This window comes from Aulonocara sp. 'chitande type north' Nkhata Bay, linkage group LG13, assembly GCF_057382095.1.
Source record: "Aulonocara sp. 'chitande type north' Nkhata Bay isolate Kocher_YH1m ecotype deep benthic linkage group LG13, A_spYH_male_GT1.1, whole genome shotgun sequence".
Taxonomy (NCBI): domain Eukaryota; kingdom Metazoa; phylum Chordata; class Actinopteri; order Cichliformes; family Cichlidae; genus Aulonocara; species Aulonocara sp. 'chitande type north' Nkhata Bay.
Genome location: NC_141356.1, coordinates 23177520 through 23197674, shown reverse-complemented (window position 1 = coordinate 23197674; position 20155 = coordinate 23177520). Strand labels below are relative to the sequence as shown.

General features: G+C 41.6%; 1 protein-coding gene across 2 annotated transcripts; it reads right to left on the bottom strand.

The window, feature by feature from the left end:
• Positions 1 to 14: 14 nt before the first annotated feature.
• Positions 15 to 19311, bottom strand: LOC147316082 (methylated-DNA--protein-cysteine methyltransferase-like). Of its 2 annotated transcripts, none has more exons than XM_086259278.1 (6): positions 19182 to 19311; positions 16796 to 16941; positions 7860 to 8020; positions 3310 to 3449; positions 691 to 846; positions 15 to 587 (listed from the first exon to the last, which is right to left on the bottom strand). In XM_086259278.1, exons 1-5 carry the CDS (start codon positions 19197 to 19199, stop codon positions 718 to 720), a joined length of 594 nt encoding a protein of 197 aa, XP_086115404.1. In that variant the 5' UTR covers positions 19200 to 19311; the 3' UTR covers positions 15 to 587; positions 691 to 717. The 2 variants fall into 2 exon arrangements, with proteins under 2 accessions (XP_086115404.1, XP_086115403.1); XM_086259277.1 differs by having other exon boundaries at positions 16796 to 16944; positions 19182 to 19277.
• Between the last annotated feature and the right edge of the window lie 844 nt (positions 19312 to 20155).

Below are 20155 nucleotides of genomic sequence, written 5' to 3'. Positions count from 1 at the left end.
GACGGGATTTTGTCAGTTTGAGACAGATTTATTTAAACATGTCTAACGCAACAAAAGTACAGTATAAAATGCATAGGACAACTCTCCACTCGAGGTGGATTATAAGGCGAGAGCAAACAATGAGATCTAAATGAAGACAAAACAAATGCCTCACTACAAAGCTTTGTAGCCGTAAAATTCAGAGCCTTTATCACTGGATGTTGAACAAAGCATTCACTTGGCAGGAAATTAAAAAACCAACGAGAGGTACAAAGACTAATTCTGCTTAGGAAAAAAAATAACAACAACAACAATGCAAGAGACATATTTTTAAGGGAATAATAATTCTTTAGAAAAACCATTCCAAGCACTATCTGGCAAATGCAACGGAGACCCACGGGAGCATATGTTTGTAATTCCTACTGTTCTCTGTTTAAGTTATTTTTGTACATTCTAATTCTGCAACAACTCTGTATCACATTAACTATGCAGCATCTCTATTCTTAGATTTTAAAAAAAAAGGATTATAAACTGAATATTTACAAGTTACTCCAGTTGTTCCACGGTGTGTGCCAAGCAAGGAAAACTTTATGGCCCTGTTTTGTGTTCTGAAAAGAAAAGAAAAAAAAGAGACAAGAATAATAATAAAAAAAAACCCTGGCCTTGTGAGTGTGTATATATATATGTGTGTGTGCGCGTGTGTGCACTGACTGAAGGACAGTTGGGCTCTGTCATGCTTTAGCCTTCCCCTCCCTGCCTCTCATGGGTGAGCAGCCATTGTTTGAGATGGTTGCCCTTGCCGCTCATGTACGGCCCACTCTGTCCACTGCTAGAAATGACTCTGTGACAAGGAATGAGGAGAGGAACCTGGCACAGACAGAGAGAGAGACGGGGATTTAATAAACATGTGCAATTTTACAAATATTAGAATTTGTAGGACCAAGTCCCACTTTTAAAATGTGTTTTTTTTAATAAAAAGTAACTACTTCATTTTTACATTTGGTCAGAATTATGGGGAAAAAAGGACATTTTTCACTAAACTTTAGAAATTTAAATACCTAAAAGCTATGATGTGGAGGAACAAAAAGTAATATATGAGTAAGACAGGAACGCAGATTAGACCGCTGGAAAAAAATCAAATACTTATTCTCAGGTTGACATTTATTGTCACAGCACCACAATAGTTGCAAGTGCTGATAGTAGATATGTATTATGTATGAAAGAATCTCTGATTTAGCACATAAACGATGTGACTTAAAAGTAACCAATGTGCAGGAAATATGAACTGCTTTTGTTTTTGTAGCACTTTTTATATTCATGCACTGCATGAAAACAAAGTGCCACACCAGAAGTGTCTGGTTTGATCCTGCACAAATCCACATTCAGGGTGATGGCTCAGTCTTTGGGTATAAATGTTTGTTACTCTTTAATAGTGAAAAGCAAAGAAGCAATCAAAAATTAATGGGCAAAAACACCAGCAGGATGAATATTCAATCGAGAGGGTGTCAACATTAAGATCTGATAACCCTGTGATCATTAAAAAGAGGAAGTCGGTGGAGCGTTTACTCTTGTTGCAGATGACTGCCAGGGGGGTCCCGAGTTCTTTGTAAACTAAATGGCTGGAGAAAGATTAAACAAGCAAGCCTAAAACACTTCGATCATTGTGAATTCAGAACAAGAAGAGTGGCAATGGTTGGGAATGAATCACAGCAATTATTTCTTTTAAAATATTCTTAATGTTGCCCTCATTTTGTTCTTGTTATACTAACCGGAAAGGCAACACAACCGTCGCTGCATTGCGACTGTATTTCTCCAATGTAACTGTGTTAGGCTGACGTGACGGTTGCACCTCCAGCCTTTTATATGAAAACTGAACAATCCATCATTAAACCCACTCCCATATCAACAGCAATAAAACTTTCCGAGCCCCAGATTAACCTTGCAGACAGAGAAATACTGCTCGAGTATTCAGATCAATACTGTTCCCCGGGTTTGGAGGGAGAGCAGGGTACCCTCAAGGCCTTCGGATCTGCCTCTTCACTTGGGGGGGAAAAGAGCACTACACCAGGCTTATCAATACTCAAATCCTGGTGAAGAAGAAGTGCCACAGAGAGGGGAGGATCGATTGAGCACACTGAGCTTTTCACAGCTGAAGCCTGAGTGGAGCAGTGCTACTGACAAGTAATTGACACTGACAATCTGACTCTGGATCTGAATCAGGAGCTGATGGCTCAGGCTCCCAGCCTCCTGGACGAGAGGAAAGAAATGTCTGTAAAACATACTGATGCTAAATCGGAGCGGTATTATACAGCCATCTAGCAGCAATGCCACTGGCTAATGCAATGTATAAAGTACACAGAGAATCCAGAGGACACTATTAATTAGTTTATCTACATTTTATTCTGGGTTATAAATTGAGCGCTCTCATTATAAATAACTTTTTGTCCCCACCCAACATCAATTACAACATGCTGGGAGACCCAGCACTAAGACGAGGATGCACACAAGCACATATGAGGGAGAACATCTCACTGGCTGCACTGCTGCTGTACAAGAAGTGCTCTCTGCCTCACAGAGCACACCGGTGGTGCCCACAGCACTACATGGGCAGAGTTAAACAGGCTTTGATCAAAGGGTTTGATCAAAAGAAGACACACCACTTGCCCTCTAGCCCTCCATTTTGTACACAGTGGATTCATGGGCAAAATGATGCGGGCCAGGTTTCTTACAAGAAGCGGAGATTTGCAGCGAACATCTACAGTAAAGACTTGAGAGAACAGGAACAAAAGGTGTGGGCTTAAAATTGTGCTGTAGGTAGACTTTCCCTCCTCAGCTGTGCTCAGAGGGAGGTGTTTATTTCGCCATCGCACGTACTCGAACACGCCTACAGTTTAGATTACATATCATGCATCGGGGAAAACTTTTTAAAATGCATTTTACTGGAAAACTTCAGTCGTGCACACGAGTTAGGAAACTAGGAGAGACAATACCTCACCAGGAAATGACCTCAAATGTGATCTTTGCCTATTTTATGTATTCTGTCATTTTTTCATGCATTTGTACAAAATGAATTACTACCCAATAAATATTATAGTTCACAGCAATCTGCTTCCACGTATTAATACAACATATAAACTAAGAATAATTTAAAATTACTTTTCTGTTAAAGGGCAAATTCACCGAAAAACTAATCATAATTAATCTTGCATGTGTTAAATACTGAAGTCGCTAATAAAGTTTAAAAAAAAAAATACAAACCGTTACTTTACCTGTCTGACTAAATAAAGTAAGCAAGACAGAAGCCTGTCAATCAATGTCAATCATACTCACCGGATTCTTCCTCATAGCCCCTCCCACCGCCCGCACCGCTCTGGGGTTTCCCGCCATCTCGGCGAGGTGTTTGTATGAAACCGTCTTTCCGAACGTCACATCTCTCAGAAGTACCTGCAGCACGCGGCTGGTGAATGAATCTTTGCCAGAAAGCAAGAGGACGGAAGAGTGACAGAAAGACGGGAAAGGAGAAGGGGGGAAGAGAGAGTTCCTCATTTAATCAATCAAACTCAAACAGCCAGCCGAGAGGCTGATAACATGAAGGAACTTGTTATATTTTTTTAAACTCTCTGCTGTTTTTAATTAAAAAGCCAACGTTTGACTCATTAATGCATTTTCACCTACTGGTGAACACTATAATGTCCATCCTGGCTCCCTACAATTCCATCTTTTTTCTTCTTTCCATCTTTACACTGCTCATTATGCACCTAAACACAGAGAAGTCCCTCAATTTGACCTTAGAACTAGTATTAACATGCTACAGAAGCTGACGTGAGAAAATTATTCCTATGGCAGAAAAATCTAGGTTATGCTTTGAAAGGTCACAGCTAAAATTAAAAAAGTTCGCTCCTTCATTTAAAAGGATTAAGAGAGGCCAAAAAGACTGCAAATCTGCTCCAGATTTTTAATAATAATAATTTGAATGTTGCACACCATTTGTGGCAGCGGGATGACTTTGAGGTTAATCAGACCAATTTGTCCTTTTAATTGCTTTCTATTCAGAGTAGATTCATTATATCATCTTCACTTAAATGGCAGAATTCTTCAAATCATCCACAGCTTAACCAACCACATTAACGGCTTTGATTTCATTAGCACTTTAGCAGTAGCATTATCTTTTCTTCTTTTTTTTTCTGGATTACCAGGCGGTGACTGAGAGGCATGTTTGTCTAGCTCTGATTGCTGAAGAAAAGTATTTGAGGCATCTCAAAAACCTTAAGACGCCGATGCACCGAGGTTGTGCAGAAAGCACAAAACACTCTTTTTCTGCACTGAGAACAAGATGAGGAACAATGGTCTCGTTATCAAGAGGGGGTGAATTTCTTCTAGTATATACATGTACTCAGTCATGAAAATTCAATTAGTGATCTCCCATTCTCTCTCATTTATATGGTCTAAGAGAGCACATGACAAGTGATCTATGTGAAATCCTTCTAAATTGGCATTGTGTGAAAACATGTCACACCCCTGTCTCTCTTCTACAGAGTGAACATCCTTTGCTCCCCAGGCTCCCTCGCTACCTTATAGTCACTCTCTGCTACACAAAGCCACGCGAACAAGGCAATTTGCCTAAACTGGGGGGAATAAGTGTAAAACCTAAAGGGGATACATTTGATTGATGCACACCCATGTGAGTTCTTTGTCTTGAACAAGGCCCGTAGGTACTGTTTAATAATTTTTCAGGTAATAATCACACTGTCAACGAGATGACGGGCTCTTATGCAGACAGACTTAATGTTATGAGGAGATGAGATACACCCCTGAAATTCCTTTCATGCATTACTCTCCCTCATAAAGCTCGGATTTGGCCACATGATGTGTGTGATACATAAGGATTTCGCTTTTGTCACCGGCTGGGTAGATGACAACTTGCCCAGACTGCAGCTACGACAAATCCACAGTGATGCAAACGTTATTGACAAACAACCAAAGTCACACCGGCAGACGCAGACGGGAACTTTTGCCTACAAACAGACCGAGCAACAAGCTATGGCGCTGTGTACACCTTTGACTAATCCTGAGCAGCTGTTTCTCCTGGAAGCTTTCACATCTCCTACAGTTCTGGACAAAAAGTGTCTGTACTTTTATCTGCAGGGCACAAAGGTTAAAGAACTTTGCCCTCATCAGTGGCTGTGACAGAGACTTCAGGCAGGTCACTCGAGGGGACCAGCAATGACTTGGAGAGCAGTCCCCTAGCCCCATACTTCATAAAGAGCCTAATACGGTGTGTCTGGGGTCAGGACCCTCTTTAGATCGAGGAGCACTGGTGTCAATTGTTTAAATAAAAGTTGAGAGGAACCACTTACATGTTTACAGACATCCCCATAATTATGTCACAGGTCATTACCTGCCATGAGGCCAGGTGACAGAGCCACTGCGGCTGCGATGGATTTACCCGGAGTAAAATCGAACACGTTCGGCAGTTATGATGGTATTGACATATATGATTGATTTGCTCATAATTCTGTGTATGGGAGCAATTTGAAAGCCAAAAAAAGGAAAACAATAAACTGAAATCCATCAGCCCTGCTAATGATAGATTTGGAGAGACGACTTCCAGCTGACAGTCACCTCGTACATGGTGGTGAGAATAAAAAGACAATAGTGGAAATGCAGCTACCTCATTATCCTTTGTGTCTAATGGGAGGGAAGACTTTGACTCCCAGTCAAAGTGTCTCTTGAGTCTTGAGGGATCCATACTTTTGAAGGCTGACGGGGTGCTGATGATTCTCTGATTATTCGATATTCTGAAAACGTTCATTTCCCTAATTCCTCTCCACATCACAGGGGCGAGTCCTGGTGAGTGTCTCATCTCGCCCTGCGCTGTGCACAGGGGGAGGTTCAGACTCCTGCAGGAACACAGTCATTTGGGCTTTGAAGAGCGCCCTTCCCCCCCTTTGTACGGCCCCCTCCCCGCACATTCCCCGCGCCGCTTACCGAGACTAAGATCCTCTCGTCTGTTACATATGGATGTATAATTAATGAGATAAGAATATGCATCGTTTTAAGAACCCACGTTGGTGTCTGTGTTTTTCTGAGGCAGCCAGCGCACATACACAGGCGCAAACACAAGCTAACTGAGCATAACGCACGCGAGCGCTCGCCATTCCCTTACCCCCGCCGACCAAACTTGCGTGTGATGTTGTGCATGACAACCAGTCGAGACGGTATAGAAAACTGCACCTTGCATCTCCTTTCATGTCACCTCTGTTTCTCAGGTATATCGTGACAGCTAATATGAAAAGTGGCTTGTTTTGTCAGAAATGTGTAAATAAACATGGCAACACTTCAAGTGAAGGTCACAACTCAATATTACATGACAAGTGCTGCGAGAGCGCTGTTGCGCTCAGGTTCTCCCACAAGATAACTGAGCAAACAAAAGTTGGTTGTCACAGATTGTAATGACCTGATTAAACTTGTATCTTTTTTTTTCCCAGGCAGGCAGAGGCTGCACGACTAGATCGAGGAGGAATTTTTACAGCAATAAGGCAAAAAGAAAAGATACTTAATATTTGTGAATCAACAAGCAAGAAAAAAAGAACCTTCCATTTCCCCCCCTGAAAAGACAAATACTCTTGATGCTCACATTTAACATTTTTATACTGGCATGGCCTATGGTTCTGACTACTGAGAGCAATCCAAGCCTAAACCCTGTATTTACGGAGCCCCAAAACAACAGGCGAGGGAGAGAGGTGGAACACAGCACAATCACCTATTCAGATCAGGTACTAATGAAGAATTCCATCTATCCTGAAATTTAATTAAAACCCCAAAGACTTCAGATGAGATGCGATTTGAAAGAGCCTGGGGCTGGTACACAAGCACTTGGTGGCGAAGGGAATCACACTGAAAGTTGATATCGTAATTGGTCCTGATGTATTTCTGCATTGCCTTTGCGGGAGCGTGGGACTCATAGCTGTATACAGGGTCTCGATGGAGTACCTGCTCATTGAAAATGCCATCACTCAAGCACTGCAGATCTGCATGAAATTAGAGAGCAACTAAGGCCTGATTGCAGGGGAAGAGAGGCACAATTGTTAAATGCATATATTAAAGTCATTTTTTTTCCTGTGTAGGTGTGCTTCTGTGTCTAAATGAGAGCTTCTGAAAATCTTTCAGTTAAAATGCGATGAGCATCTCAGTGTGACAAAGGAGCAGCCCGCAATTGTTTTGAAAACAAATTTCTGTTTACGATCTCAAAAATGAGTCGTCGGGCTACGATATTATTTATTTCCTCGAAACGAAACCACGGTTGGCAATCAAATATTCATTTTGTTTGCTTTTGTTTTCTTGTTTTCCTCTGCATCTTTAGTCGTTCGCCTCGCCGAAGCTACCGGTTGAAAGGACACTAATTGTCCATTTTTGGGGGGGTGCTTTCATTTCACTCACAGTAGGTGACTGATCAAGCCAACAATAAGCTCATTCAAACTTTACCACCATTCACATGTTCTCATTAAAAAAAAAAAAAAAAAAAAAAAAAAAAAAGCTTCCTGTCTGAAAATGTCAAGAGTGGAATTCGATCAGTTTCAAAGAATGTGCCAAGAATCATGGAAAAGCTTGCCAAGACTAACACGCGTGGTAAGAGCTGCCACAGATTACTGAACCAAGTTACAGCTCTGTGTTCTGTTCTCTCTCCTTTCACTCACCCACTCACTCACTTTTCCTCTGCTCTCGCTCTCTTCCTCGCACACTCGCTCTCGCTCTCTCTCTCAGCCATAAAATACTTCATTATAACACACTGAGCCAGTGAGTGTAAGTGATGTAACTGACAATTAAGAGTGAAAGCCTGATCCCAGTCATGGCTCTGCAAATATTTATCCATGACAGACCTCCTTGCAGGGCGGGGTGGTGAAAGCCAGGGAGCGGGAGACTCCCAGTGGTCTGCGGCTCACTGAAGTACGCCTGGAGCCATTCAACGCAGCGCTGCAACTCAGGGCTCGTTTCTGCCAGGCTATCGTTGACCACACAGCTCAGGGGGCCCCCGCTGCTCCTGTGAGGGATATAAGGCAGGATGGGGAGGTGAGGTGGGGATCAGAGGAGCAATCATAATACCCAATTCTTGCTTGAACAGTGCTAAATATGTCACAAGAGTGTAATAACATGCCACGAGTGACAAAGATGCAAGATGACATAATTTGCTGAGTGGAACTGAAGTTGTAAATTAAGACGTGTTTAAAATCTGAACTTGTACATTTTTGCATGTCGCTCGGCTTTGACGGATACCAGAGCTTTGGAAGACAGAATAAACCTCAGGAAGATAAAAAGGCAAAATCCAGAATTTTCTCAAGAGTAGATATAATAGAGTACGAAAGGGAAAAAAAGACAAAAAAAACAACAACCGTCAGGTCATAAGAAACCGCTAACAGTTCGTTTCAAACTACTTTAAGGGAGAAAAAACGGTTTCTTAAAACAGAAAAGTAGCAGACAAAAGTTAAGAGCACAGCATTAACAACAGTTTCAACTCTGCTTGGGTCTAGTTTATAGTTCATGACAAGAATAAATGGATGTTGGCCAGAAAAGCGCCGCACTTGGACATGCATCTTAGCTTGAGTAGATGCTTGGAGGAATTTGCCGACGGTTGAGTTGGCATCACTTAACAGCTGAATTTCTCTCTGCTGCTGACCACCCCCCCCAGGTCAATGCAAGCAGACTGACCCATATTTGACACTTAAAGACCCTACTGGGAAAGTCCTCTCTTAGCATGTGCATTACTCCAAAGTGGACCTCAAGCTGTGTTGTGGATCTAAAGCAGGCCCGCCAATTCCATTAACTGGTGTACAGGACTTATAAATAAATAATACCACCATTTAAGTGCCCCCTTTTTTCAAAATTGGCTTGTCCTGTACGGTATTAATAATAGACATTTACTTTGTTAAACACACAGACCGTCTCTCTCCTGCACGCCGTAACAGCGCGGCCCTAAAGTGTTTTTACACTTGTGCAGGTCACAGTTTGAGCTGCGTTTTATATTGGACACGTGAAGCTGAGGTTTACTGGAGTGTTATGACTGAGCAGGTCAGTTTTCAGAGAAACCACTCTGCTTGCTAGTTTGTGGCTGTGTGATAAAAATCTCCCGGGTGCCGTTTAACAGTGGGTGTAAATACAGTAAAAGGTGTAAATACTCTCATTTCTAAATAAACCACACAGCAGTTTATAGTTGAGTGGTGAAAACTTGGAAACCCACCAGCGGGTTCTGTGCTGAGACCCGCTCAAACAATGGCCATGGCTCATGGCAATCTCTGTCGGCATGGGTGAGTGCCCAGCCAGCCCCTACTTGTCATTGTCTCTCCTTTCTATCCCCTCCCTCCCCTCCCTCCCCCAGCTCTCCCTCCTCATTTCCCCCTCTCTATTGCTCTATCCTCCCACTCCAGCTCTTTTGGCTCCCCACCACCTACACCCCGACATACACACACACACACCATCCCCCAACTTCTCTTTCTCTCAGCAAGGATCTTCAGGCCACTGTTCCCTCTCTACACACCCTCAACCCCCCCACAACACGCATCCTCACACCACCACCTCCTCTGCCCCTCCACACCCTCTCTTTCTCTCCGAGAGGATGTTCCAGCCGCTGCACACTGACAGCTCGGGGATATTGTGTGTGGAAATGTTCCTGTTGGACCCGCAGGCCCTTACAATCTACCGGACAAAGGCTAGTGCACCTTTGCTTAAGGCTTGGCACCTTTGACCTTGTGCTTACACTTCAGACTTGTCACTGTGGCAAATTTTCCTCTCCTCCCAGCTTACGGATGCGCCCGTTTTTAAAAGGTGTTTGACTGATACAACATTGACAGTAGTAAAAGTTAATGCAATGCAGTACATGTTATGGCTGGCAAACAACAAGGAAATAAATAAATAAAAGGGGGGGAACAACATCAGTTGAGCTGAAGTCTGTCACCTCTAGGTGCAATGGGGGATTGTTTTTAAAAGAGCATGTGGGCAGTGGAGATGTAGCACTTGTGCTTGCAACATTTCCAGCCGCTTCAGTGAATCAGAAATCAGGCAGCATCATGTGATCTTTATGGAGTCCAGACTGGCACATTAGAAGCTGTGCCCTTCAAATGAGAGATTAGAGATGTCTAATAAATGTCGGACTAATTACAACAAAACTCTCCAAGGGGAAACAATCTTTATATTGTACTAAAGTAACTGCCAACGCTCTATGAAAACCAAGAATTATAATTAGCAGTGATTATAAAGAGTATTTTAATAAACGTGTGTAGCGAGTGTGTTGACGTTAGAACAAACAATTCAAATTGGGTTAAAGAAGAATTGTTATTTTATTATCTTTTGACTACATAAATCATATTTTTTTCCATGTCCTTCAGCCATTTACTATTTCATCACAGGTAAAGAAATCAGAAACTAATTCCAAACTAGCCGAGGATCTGCTGCACTAAAAAGAATATTTCCCTTGATAGAAGATTGCGATTTGAGAAATTTTCTAATATTGTGCTCCTGTCACAATCAATTTCCAATTACCATAAATCATTGTTGCGTAAAGTGGGACTCATTTGGAGTTCTACCCGTTTTCCAACTCTAATATAAAGAATGAATTGAGCATTTATACAATGTTGGAGGCTATTTTGTTCATCCTGGAAGAAACAATCAAAGGAGACAAAGGGAAAAAAAAAGAAAAGAATAGCTGACATTAAATTAGTCTTTTTCTGTATCTCTAGTTGCACAAGACTTCAGTAAGACTTTTTCTATCAGCTGCAGACGTAAGAATGAAACAGGTTAACCACAGAATCTAATTGAAAGGAATCTGGCGAAGGGTGTAATGGTATATTGCACTAAAAGGGGAAAAACTCAGAACTCATGCCTCCATCCTGTGAAGCGTGATGGCGCTCATCCTGACTCGATCGGCTGTCACTTTTGACACAGCCTGCCAGAGTTCTCCTTCACCGATCATGGGTAACATGGCGGGTCAGAGGATGAAATAGAAAAGGCCAAGAGCAGTCCAATATTTTCCTCAGCCTTATAGCTGCAGATACTTAACTCAGAGACGTCAAAGACTCAAGAGAGCATGAAAAAAGCCTAAAATGACTGTCTAAAAAGGGAAAAAAATACAGCATGTCTCTATGAATGTCAAGATCCTGATGGTCTCTGAGCCAAAGGCTGTGATACAATTGTAAGCCACTTGCTCAATGCAGCTCGTTCAACCATCGGAAGATCATTCAGATGCCTATCTAGGCAGTGCAGCACTAAACTCGAGAGCTTTTGAAGTGGGAAGCTGTTAGGAATGCTTCCTACTCTGTTCTGGGGTGCACGTTTTGTGCTCCGCTGTTTCAAAATAAAAACAACTGGGCCGGATAAACTGCTCTCTAGATATCCCGCAACTCTTATTAGTGAATGTCCGCCAAAGAGGCTGCAACACTCAATCCAATACATAAAGGTGGTGGTAAAATACTGCAGAGTAGGCAACAAAGCACACAACAATTAGGTCTTCTCCCAACTGGCTAGCCACAGGAGTCAGTGAAGGCATGTATTACCAGAGCCTTAACTCTTACTCCATTATGTAGTGTATCCACACCCCGACGCCGCAATGTTTATCTACAACAGACTACTGAGCAGTTTCAAATAGTGTTTTTAGCCTCTATTCTCAAGTGCCACAGTAAGAGACTCCAATTACCCGAATGGTAAGGAGCCAGTGAGGGAGGCATAAAGTACATTAGGGATCCCCTGTAACTGCAGGGACCTTTTAGAGCCTCAACTGAAGAGGGCCGGGAGACTGGGGGGACAGTGACCCTGCATGGATAGCCTCTGTCAAAATTTGACCACGTCAAGCACAAAGGCATTATGGGAATCCAGTGTCACCAAGTCCTAATTACTGTCTGTGTTCAGAGCAAATTACTGCCTTGTTCCTCTGATTAGCGAGGAGGCTAATCTTCACCTGTGTACGCCAGCACTGCTGAGGGCCCTTGAGTGTTAGCGCTTCGTCTTCTGTAATTTATTTTTAAATCAGTGCCCGCTCCCAAGAGTTTTGAGTGTTTTGTTGTGAACCGCTTACCATGATCCCCACCACCGCCCCCTCACCCCTAAATCCTTGACTAAATCCTTGTTTGGTGCCGCAGGAAGATAAGCAAGAACAACACTTGGGCATAATTGACTCGTACTCCTCTCCAAGATGTCAGAGCGGAATCATTTCTCTGCATATTGCCTTAGTATGTCACACACTGTACACTTCTGCATGTTGCAGATATAGAATCCAATCAAGTTCTAAAACAAACTAGCGCAACCCTTATGCTGGAAAAAGTTCCCGGTCGACAGCAGGGAAAGGGGAGGGAAACAAAAAAACTGCAGGAGCTGCTTTTAGCTGCATCTCCACAGTGAGCAGCAACTCTCATTCAACTCAAAACCTCACCCTGGAGGCTCCGCTTTAGAAACCACAACATTTGCAGATTTTCATCTGAGTGAATGTCAGTGTCTCGTCTGTGTGGGGCGGTTTACAGGTAGTGTGTTACACAGGTGTTGGTTTACACAGGAAATGGCACATGCAGCCTGATTGGGACGGTCCCGGGAGATGGAGGCATAAACATAGAGCACAGATGGGTCCAAGGGCCAGTGGGAGCAGCACCTTAATGAATACGCAGCTGAGTACTACACTTCACAACATGCAAAACAATATTCTAAGGCCGCAGCAAAAAATAGAACAAAAATCATCAGAATATCATTACACAATGAATTATTCATACCGTTTCTAAAGGGACTCCGTCAAAAAATCTCTCCTTGCTTTATTGATGATTTCATTCAATATCTCAGCAGTTCATGGTTTGTATGACAAAGCATTTTAGTTACAAATGTAAGCAGTTTATTTAGCACACAGCAGTGTCTATATATATGTATGTATGTATATATCTACATATCAAGCAAAATTATAATTTAAATGAACAAAATCCTACGTTAGATGAAATACACCATAGATGGAGAAGCGGAGAGAAAAATTACAGTGGAATAAAAAGAGTTGTTATATTTCCCGGTGTGTGAGCACATCATGTAAACAGGCCCCTCAGAATAAGGAACACATTTGCCATACTGCTATTCAGCGTGAACCAGGACATTGATTCACAACACTACATGAGTGTGAGAAGAAAAAAAAAACAAAAAACGATAAATGCATCACCTCAGATATTTCACACTAGCGTTGGTAGTGTGTAAAAGCTGTTGTGACAGCTTGGGTATTAGGGATAGATAGATGGAAAATGTCTGGATGCTTATGAATGCCAATGTGAGTGGGGTGGCAGATTTGACACAAAAACACTCCACCTCAGAACAATTAGGCTGTTCTCAGGCCCCATCCAGTGTTGTCAGTGATAATGGAAAGCTGTGAGGATAACTGGTGATAAATAGACTTTAACACCCTCCTCCTTAAGAGCAATGCAGTCCTGCAGTCCTCTCATATGCTTAACTAATCATGACCATGGCCAGCAAATTCATACAAAAGACTAATTACTGTTGTACTTCACTTCAGTCTCAAAGGCCTCTTATATAAGGACTTGGGGGTTCTCTTGCCTCTTTTCTCCTCTTGATGGGTATTTTTTTACAAGTAGGCCTCATGCTAGACAAAAGCGTTTAAAAATCGGTGATTGCTTTCATCCGCTTTAATTACATTCAGAAATGGCATTTCTGCCACATAATACACCCCTATTGTTTCAGAATTATCTGGCTTGGGGAGTAAAATCTACAATATTTGACGATGCTCCCGAGCTAAATCGCCTCTTGAAATTGAAATATGCAGCCGAAATACAAAATAAAAAGCCAGCCTTTGCTGCTGATATACTGGAAGCTCCTTGGCTTTCTCCAGAATGCTATTATTATGCATATCCAGGTAGAAAGTTAATTAACCCAAAGCTTAAGCTAATTATGGTAGCAGAATGCTATCAACCAAACGCTTTCAGTCAGACAGCTGTCCAGAATTTCATTTGCTAATCATTTGTCTTTTGCCGGAGCATATGGTACATTTCCCCGCTATCACAGCAACAACAAACAGATGAAAATCATTAACTAAAAACAATGTGCAATGTCAAAAATCAGACACAGATTTATAAGGCTTTGTGTCAGAGAAAAAAAACGGGGAGGGGGGGGGGGGGGGGGGGGATTTATGGCCTGGGAAGTATAATGATAATTTTTGGTTTTAGCCACTTAGGATTTTAGGCAGATCACGTGACCCGAGTGTGCTGGGAATTCAGACGCACGAATATATTGTTTATATCTATATGCAAATGAGACAGAAGTGTTTATCCGTGTAAAATTAATTACAATTTTCTATAGGAGCATATGCGAAAAGATCTTGTTCCTAACAATTTTTAGCTCCTAGCACATTTTGTGCATGTTTTTACCAACACAATATTTTTTGTTGTTAAAAGTAGAAATCCCTCAGCTCTGAATTAAATCAATTATTTTCCAAAAAATGTTTCATGCATTATTTCAGTTTTTTTTTCTTCTTTTTTCATAAAAACACATCACACTGGCTGTTAAAGGGTGATTGATATCAGCATTGCCTTGCAACATTATCAGGCAATAAAGGCTACTCAGGTTCTAATGCAACATGTCATACACAGGCTCCTGTAGTACATTTCTATTGAGGACCTCACAAGCTAAATTGCTTTTTTCCTGCTCCCCCACATCTCAGCCAGCTTGACAGACAAATTGATCAAAGCATTGTAAAATAATATGCTCACAAAATGTCTCGGGGCAGGAGTCCAGCCCTTTTTTTTCATTTTTCACCCTAATAAAAAAGTGCTCTATGATTTCCTCTGTATTATGTGTCTGTGCTCTGTGTGAAAGAGGCAAGAAGCATCATATTTCAGATAATAGTAATCTCCTGTAAACAAAATGCGTATCATTTTTCTGTGAACGCTGAGGCCATGCTAAAAACTAAAGGGGGGGGAAACTGGTTAACAGGGAGGCTGGTGCGTAGGGCCCCAACAGGGGTTGTTGAGATGTAATGAATTTGTTCATCTGATGGTGCCTTCAGGGCTGTCGTTAGACTGGCAGAGGAGGTTGATTTCAGGAAATGTTCCTAAGATCAGTTAGGAAGCAAAAGGGGCTTGAGACGTTTCTATTAGAAAGAGCTGACGGTCATGGTGTGTAAGCAATACTTCAAGGGCGTTTATGTAGCTATAATGGCATTTATCAATAACTATCTATCAATGCCACAAATGCTTCTGTTGCTGGCCCAGCTGTTCAACGCCAAGCAATAGTGAAGTCTGAGAAACGCAGGAGGCAAACGCGGCCGTGTAAGCCTTCAAAGCTCTGGCTCGTTGGCAAATATCTGCTATAGGTCTGAGTTTATGCTATGAATGGACATTATCTATTTCCCATATCTAAAATATGCTCTTAGAGATCATTTATCACAGTGACTTTCTAAGCCTGTACCACAACACATCCGAAGCTGGAAAGAGCCTTGTTTAGTATGTCATAAATAAATCAATAGAAATGGCTGATCTGAACTATTACTGCTACAGGCGGGCTTTGGTGAGATCTACATGTAAAGCCGGTTGCAAAGATAAGCCTGTATTTTGTCACTTTATCTCGCCTCCCTTAATGCCTGTTTACATTGCGTTACTACATATATCTAAGGTGGCTCTAGTTTCCCCGTCCTGTGACAATAACAATATATTCAACCGGTTGAGATAAAATCTAAACATTTTTACTAGTAATTTTTTCTTGGGTGGGGGTGGTGGGAGGCTCACACCTTTGCAAACATACAGCGATGTGATCAGAGCTTCACTTATGACCGACATAGCAAATGATATTAAAGTGAGAAATGATCTAGTGATGCGAATCATTAAATTCATTTGCATATTCCTACTGAACCTGAACACACAAATTAAACCCTGTTCACAAGGAGACGGAGAAAGGTGCTTGTGCATGGTTACAGGACATCTTCCATAATCAAAATTCCATATTATTAATTTTCTCACTTCAACTCATTAACAACAAGTGGAATGTTTTTTACTGCTTGATGAATTTTAGGAAATAGCAGACAGTCGAGAAGGAAACACATGTTGAGGTATAATATACAAGGTCATTAATGGGTTTCCATAAATTAGAATTTGAACATACATTTTCAAAAGGATAACTTCCTATCCGGGTGCATTTGGAAATCGTTTAATTTCCCCGACCATTCAAGTTTATCAAATGCGAATCTGCGATACATGGATATTTAATTTCAATCTAATCAAAACTAATCTGAGCTGTAGGATATGGACCTGTAAAAATAAGGAAGAGGCACTTATTAATGCTGCCTTTAATCAGTTTCAATCGCTTCAGTAAGACTGTCAACGTTCCTGACACTTTTGAGGGATGGGCAGGCCGAGAAATGCAATCACATATTACATTTCTGAGTGTCAGTCGACACTCAGAACTACTGCATACAACTTGAAGGAAACATAAATAAACAGGAGAGAACAGTCCATGCTCCCCGTGGCCTTTGCTGACCCTACAGACATCAGTTCTAATCAACTCCCTTGTGGGTAATAAACAAGTTATTTTTCTGAAATTTCAAATATACTGCAGGAAGAATCACAACCACATGCCATCAGAAATCTAATTTCAAGCCCAACTGTATTCTAGTGCCCCTCATATTTCTAGTGCCTGCTCATATTTGCCCAACTTTCTCCAGGATATTTCTTGTGGGATCTACAAAAATGCCCTGCTTCCAATGAGGAATGGTGGCACTCCATCACAGGAGTGGATTCTGTCTGCCTGTAAATTTCACACCTTTGTTTATCACGTCACCAGCCCGGCTGTTGTACAGTACCTTTCAGCAGGTGCGACATCCATTAGGATCTGGATGGTGTGCACACCATTCTCACATCCACTGACTTGGATCGTCCCCAGGGGGCTCAGCAATGAGATGGTCTTCTGAGTGCACTGGCTCTCCCCCTGCTTCTTCATCTTGCTGCCCTGCTGAGGAAGTACAAATTACACTACGTTCATTGACATATTCATGTGGCAACTTTCACAATTTCCCACACATATTTGCATTGAATGATCTATTGAAAACCTAGCGGGCCACCAACGGAAGATGACTTACATATTTGAACACCTTGCCTCCAAACAATGTCATGATGTGACTTGATCCCCACATTACTATCCAATATTTCTTCTGTGTATGGAAAAGAATACGCCTATCTAACCAATAAATCGCCCATTTTTTCCCCTCTTTCTGTTCTATATATCACATAAATGAGAAAAACAATGCAGTCTGTTCCCTTGTCTGGTGGGGGATTCCCAAGATAGCTCGACATTATTTTCAATCCGTCATTTTTGGTTGATGGCCGGGATGTTTTTCTAGCATTAAATTTGTTCCTTAGGGTGCAACTCCGATGGGATTCTGGTTTCCAGCCCTTAACAACAGCAAAAACGTGCAGCTTTTCTGACGACTGAGATGGATACTGGCAATAACCAGACAGCAGTTCCTTTTTTATTTTTACTTTGAGGGAAGGAGAGATGATTGACTATGTTATATGTGAGTTTTTGAGAGATGGGGGTTATAATAAATAAAGGTCACATTGATTGTAAGTTTCAAACAAGTAACCTTTCCTTCCCAGAACGATGATCTGAAAAGTTTAAAGTGCACAAATGCAATATCTCCATTTTTGCTTTCAATATTACACATACCACATGTTTTTAAATGGTTAACTCGCACGTGTGTGTACATTGATGGGAGCTGTGCACTGCTTTGACTAGACTTTATTTTCATTATGAATTATTATTTGTTGCATTTAATTAAAATAAAAATGACACATGACAATTAAAGTTTCAAGACAGACTATAAAGAGGGAATGATATTAAAAAAGGAATAACAAATTTTTTTTAATGACTAACTAATTGTTTTAATTTTTGCAGGCCTGGCATATTGACAGATGTGAAACTCTTTCTCTGCTAAACTGACTTTTATAACATTTTTAAGTCCCATAATCAAATTTTCAATGCTCACCACGTGAAATCTTGTGCACTAGTTATTTAAGGAAGCAACAAAACAAACTACAGATGAAACAATTAACCACAACTGGTAACTACTTCAATAATTAATCTTTTTATTTGATTTTTTTTTTTTTACTAAAAATAAAAGTATTCAACAATCCAGCTTCTCAAATTAAGAGCACTTTCTTCTTTCCTTTGTCTTCATTGCTCGTAAACTGAATTTTGGGGAGCTGTGGAGTGGAGAAAATGACACCTTGAGCTTCAGAAAATTACAGACTGTTTAATAAAACAATAATCACAAGCTGTAGCCCTTAAACAAAGCAAAACAAAAACACTTCACTGCTCATTGCACACTCTACTTTTAATTTAAGAATGGATATCTTTTATTTTTAGATTACTCCCGTATCCACCCCCCCATCCGCACTTCACACACGCATACTACCAACACCACCACCACCACCACATCTGTCATGGTATGTGATCACAAATGCGTCTGCTTCAACTTTCTTGTTTCTACTCTTGCAGCTCTCACTGTATTCATCGGGGGTTTGCCTGAACTGACAATAAAGGCGAGAAATTTTCTGAGCCAAACAATGGTACAGTGCACTTTGGATAAGCGCTGCACACACTCCGTGCCATTTAGCAAGATGGTAATAGACTCATAGATAGAATAATGGACTTTGGCAATAATGGCCTTGGCTAATAGTCTGCGCTGATTAAAAATAATGCTATCATGTTTGTTCTGTGCCGTTTTCGGTGCAGTAGAGTAGTCTAAGTGAGTGCCTGGGTGTTTACCCAGCTCTTCACGGTGAGGAACAACAAACAATAAGCAGATTGTGTTGTTAAAAAGAAAAAAAAATCACTGGCGGCATCCTCATGCTCGTCAATCATTTGACTCGTTTCTCATTAGACTAGTTCCTGGTCAAACCTGCGTGATTAATTGAGTAGAAAGCGCCCCGTGACTGCGCAGGTGTAAAAATGCAACATGTGTCCTTAATGTGCTGTTTCAGATGACGGCTCCTTGGGTGAGTATCTGTTTTAATGTAAAAATATACCTATCATAATAATGAAATAAACAAGCGAGAGTTCGTGTCTGAAAGGCGTATTAGCAAACGCTAGCCCTCGTTAGCTTAAGCGTACGCGTACTTTCAGCTTTGTGTATGTTGTTAGCTTGTGTTAGAGAAAGTTTAACGCTGTAAATTAACGCCGGTGCTTACAAATTTAACCGTGTACATCCAAACGGTGTCTCTGCGATGCCCACTCCTCTTCCCCCCTCTGCAAAACACATGTCAAAGCAGAACTCTTCCTGTTTCTCAAGGCAGCGTGGTCAAGCCGACCAATCACGAGAGGCAAAAGTCCGCTCTCGCTCTGTAATTGGTCCAGAGAAAGTCTCCGCTCCTCCCCTTTGCCAGGGACAGACTTAAGAAGAAGGCTTTTCTAATAGGTCTCAAGTTGGGATTTGGGGTCCTTCAGGGGGTCCCCAGTACGCCGAAGACTAGTAATGGTAGTGATTTAGATATTTGATTTGCTTGATGTTTTTACAGCAGGAAAAAATATGATAATGCATATTTTGAGCATTAATTTCAAACACTGTTATCTTTCCACTTATTGCTGAGACATTTATCCAATTCTGCATCTCCTGTGACAGCTTCTCAGTGAGGTCTTTAGGGTCTCAAGCGTAATGTTTGTGGATAAAAAAACACCTATGTGACTGCAGCAACCAATAACACCTTATGTATTACCAACTAATAAAGTCAGTATTATGAACAACACATGGGGCAGCACTCAATCCTTTTATTAGAGTTTTTATGCCGTTTAAAGGAGAGGGGGGTTGCCTTATGTTGCCTGGAGCAGTCATAGATTAAGTGGAAGCTTATATTTCAGTCATTATGACCAAGTGTGTGGCATCAGTCACGCATTTTTCTTTTCTTCTGTCTGTTGTCCTTTGCAGCTTTATTTTTTTGTTTCTGTGATGCCTTCAGCTCTCTGCATGCCTCCGTTTGGAATGTGTAGGCCGGCATGGGCCTGTGGCCCACACCCCATCTCAGCGGTGAGGGTGGGAGCGGGGGAGAAAACGCCACCCCTGCAGAGACCATTTTGAAATCTGTGAGGATTTCCGTGCCATCTGGACCCGCTGCCAGTCTGCCCCAGATAGTAAGGGTTGGCAACGGTACCCGACGGTGCAATATGG

Bases quoted from the DNA above. Each gene is read 5' to 3' on its own strand.
- LOC147316082 (XM_086259277.1), bottom strand. The intron at 3,450-7,859 runs GTCTGTCATGGA...TTTCTGGCAAAG, and splicing joins CCACCCCGCCCTGCAAGGAG to ATTCATTCACCAGCCGCGTG. The intron at 847-3,309 runs GTGAGTATGATT...TGTCTGTGCCAG, and splicing joins GGGCTATGAGGAAGAATCCG to GTTCCTCTCCTCATTCCTTG.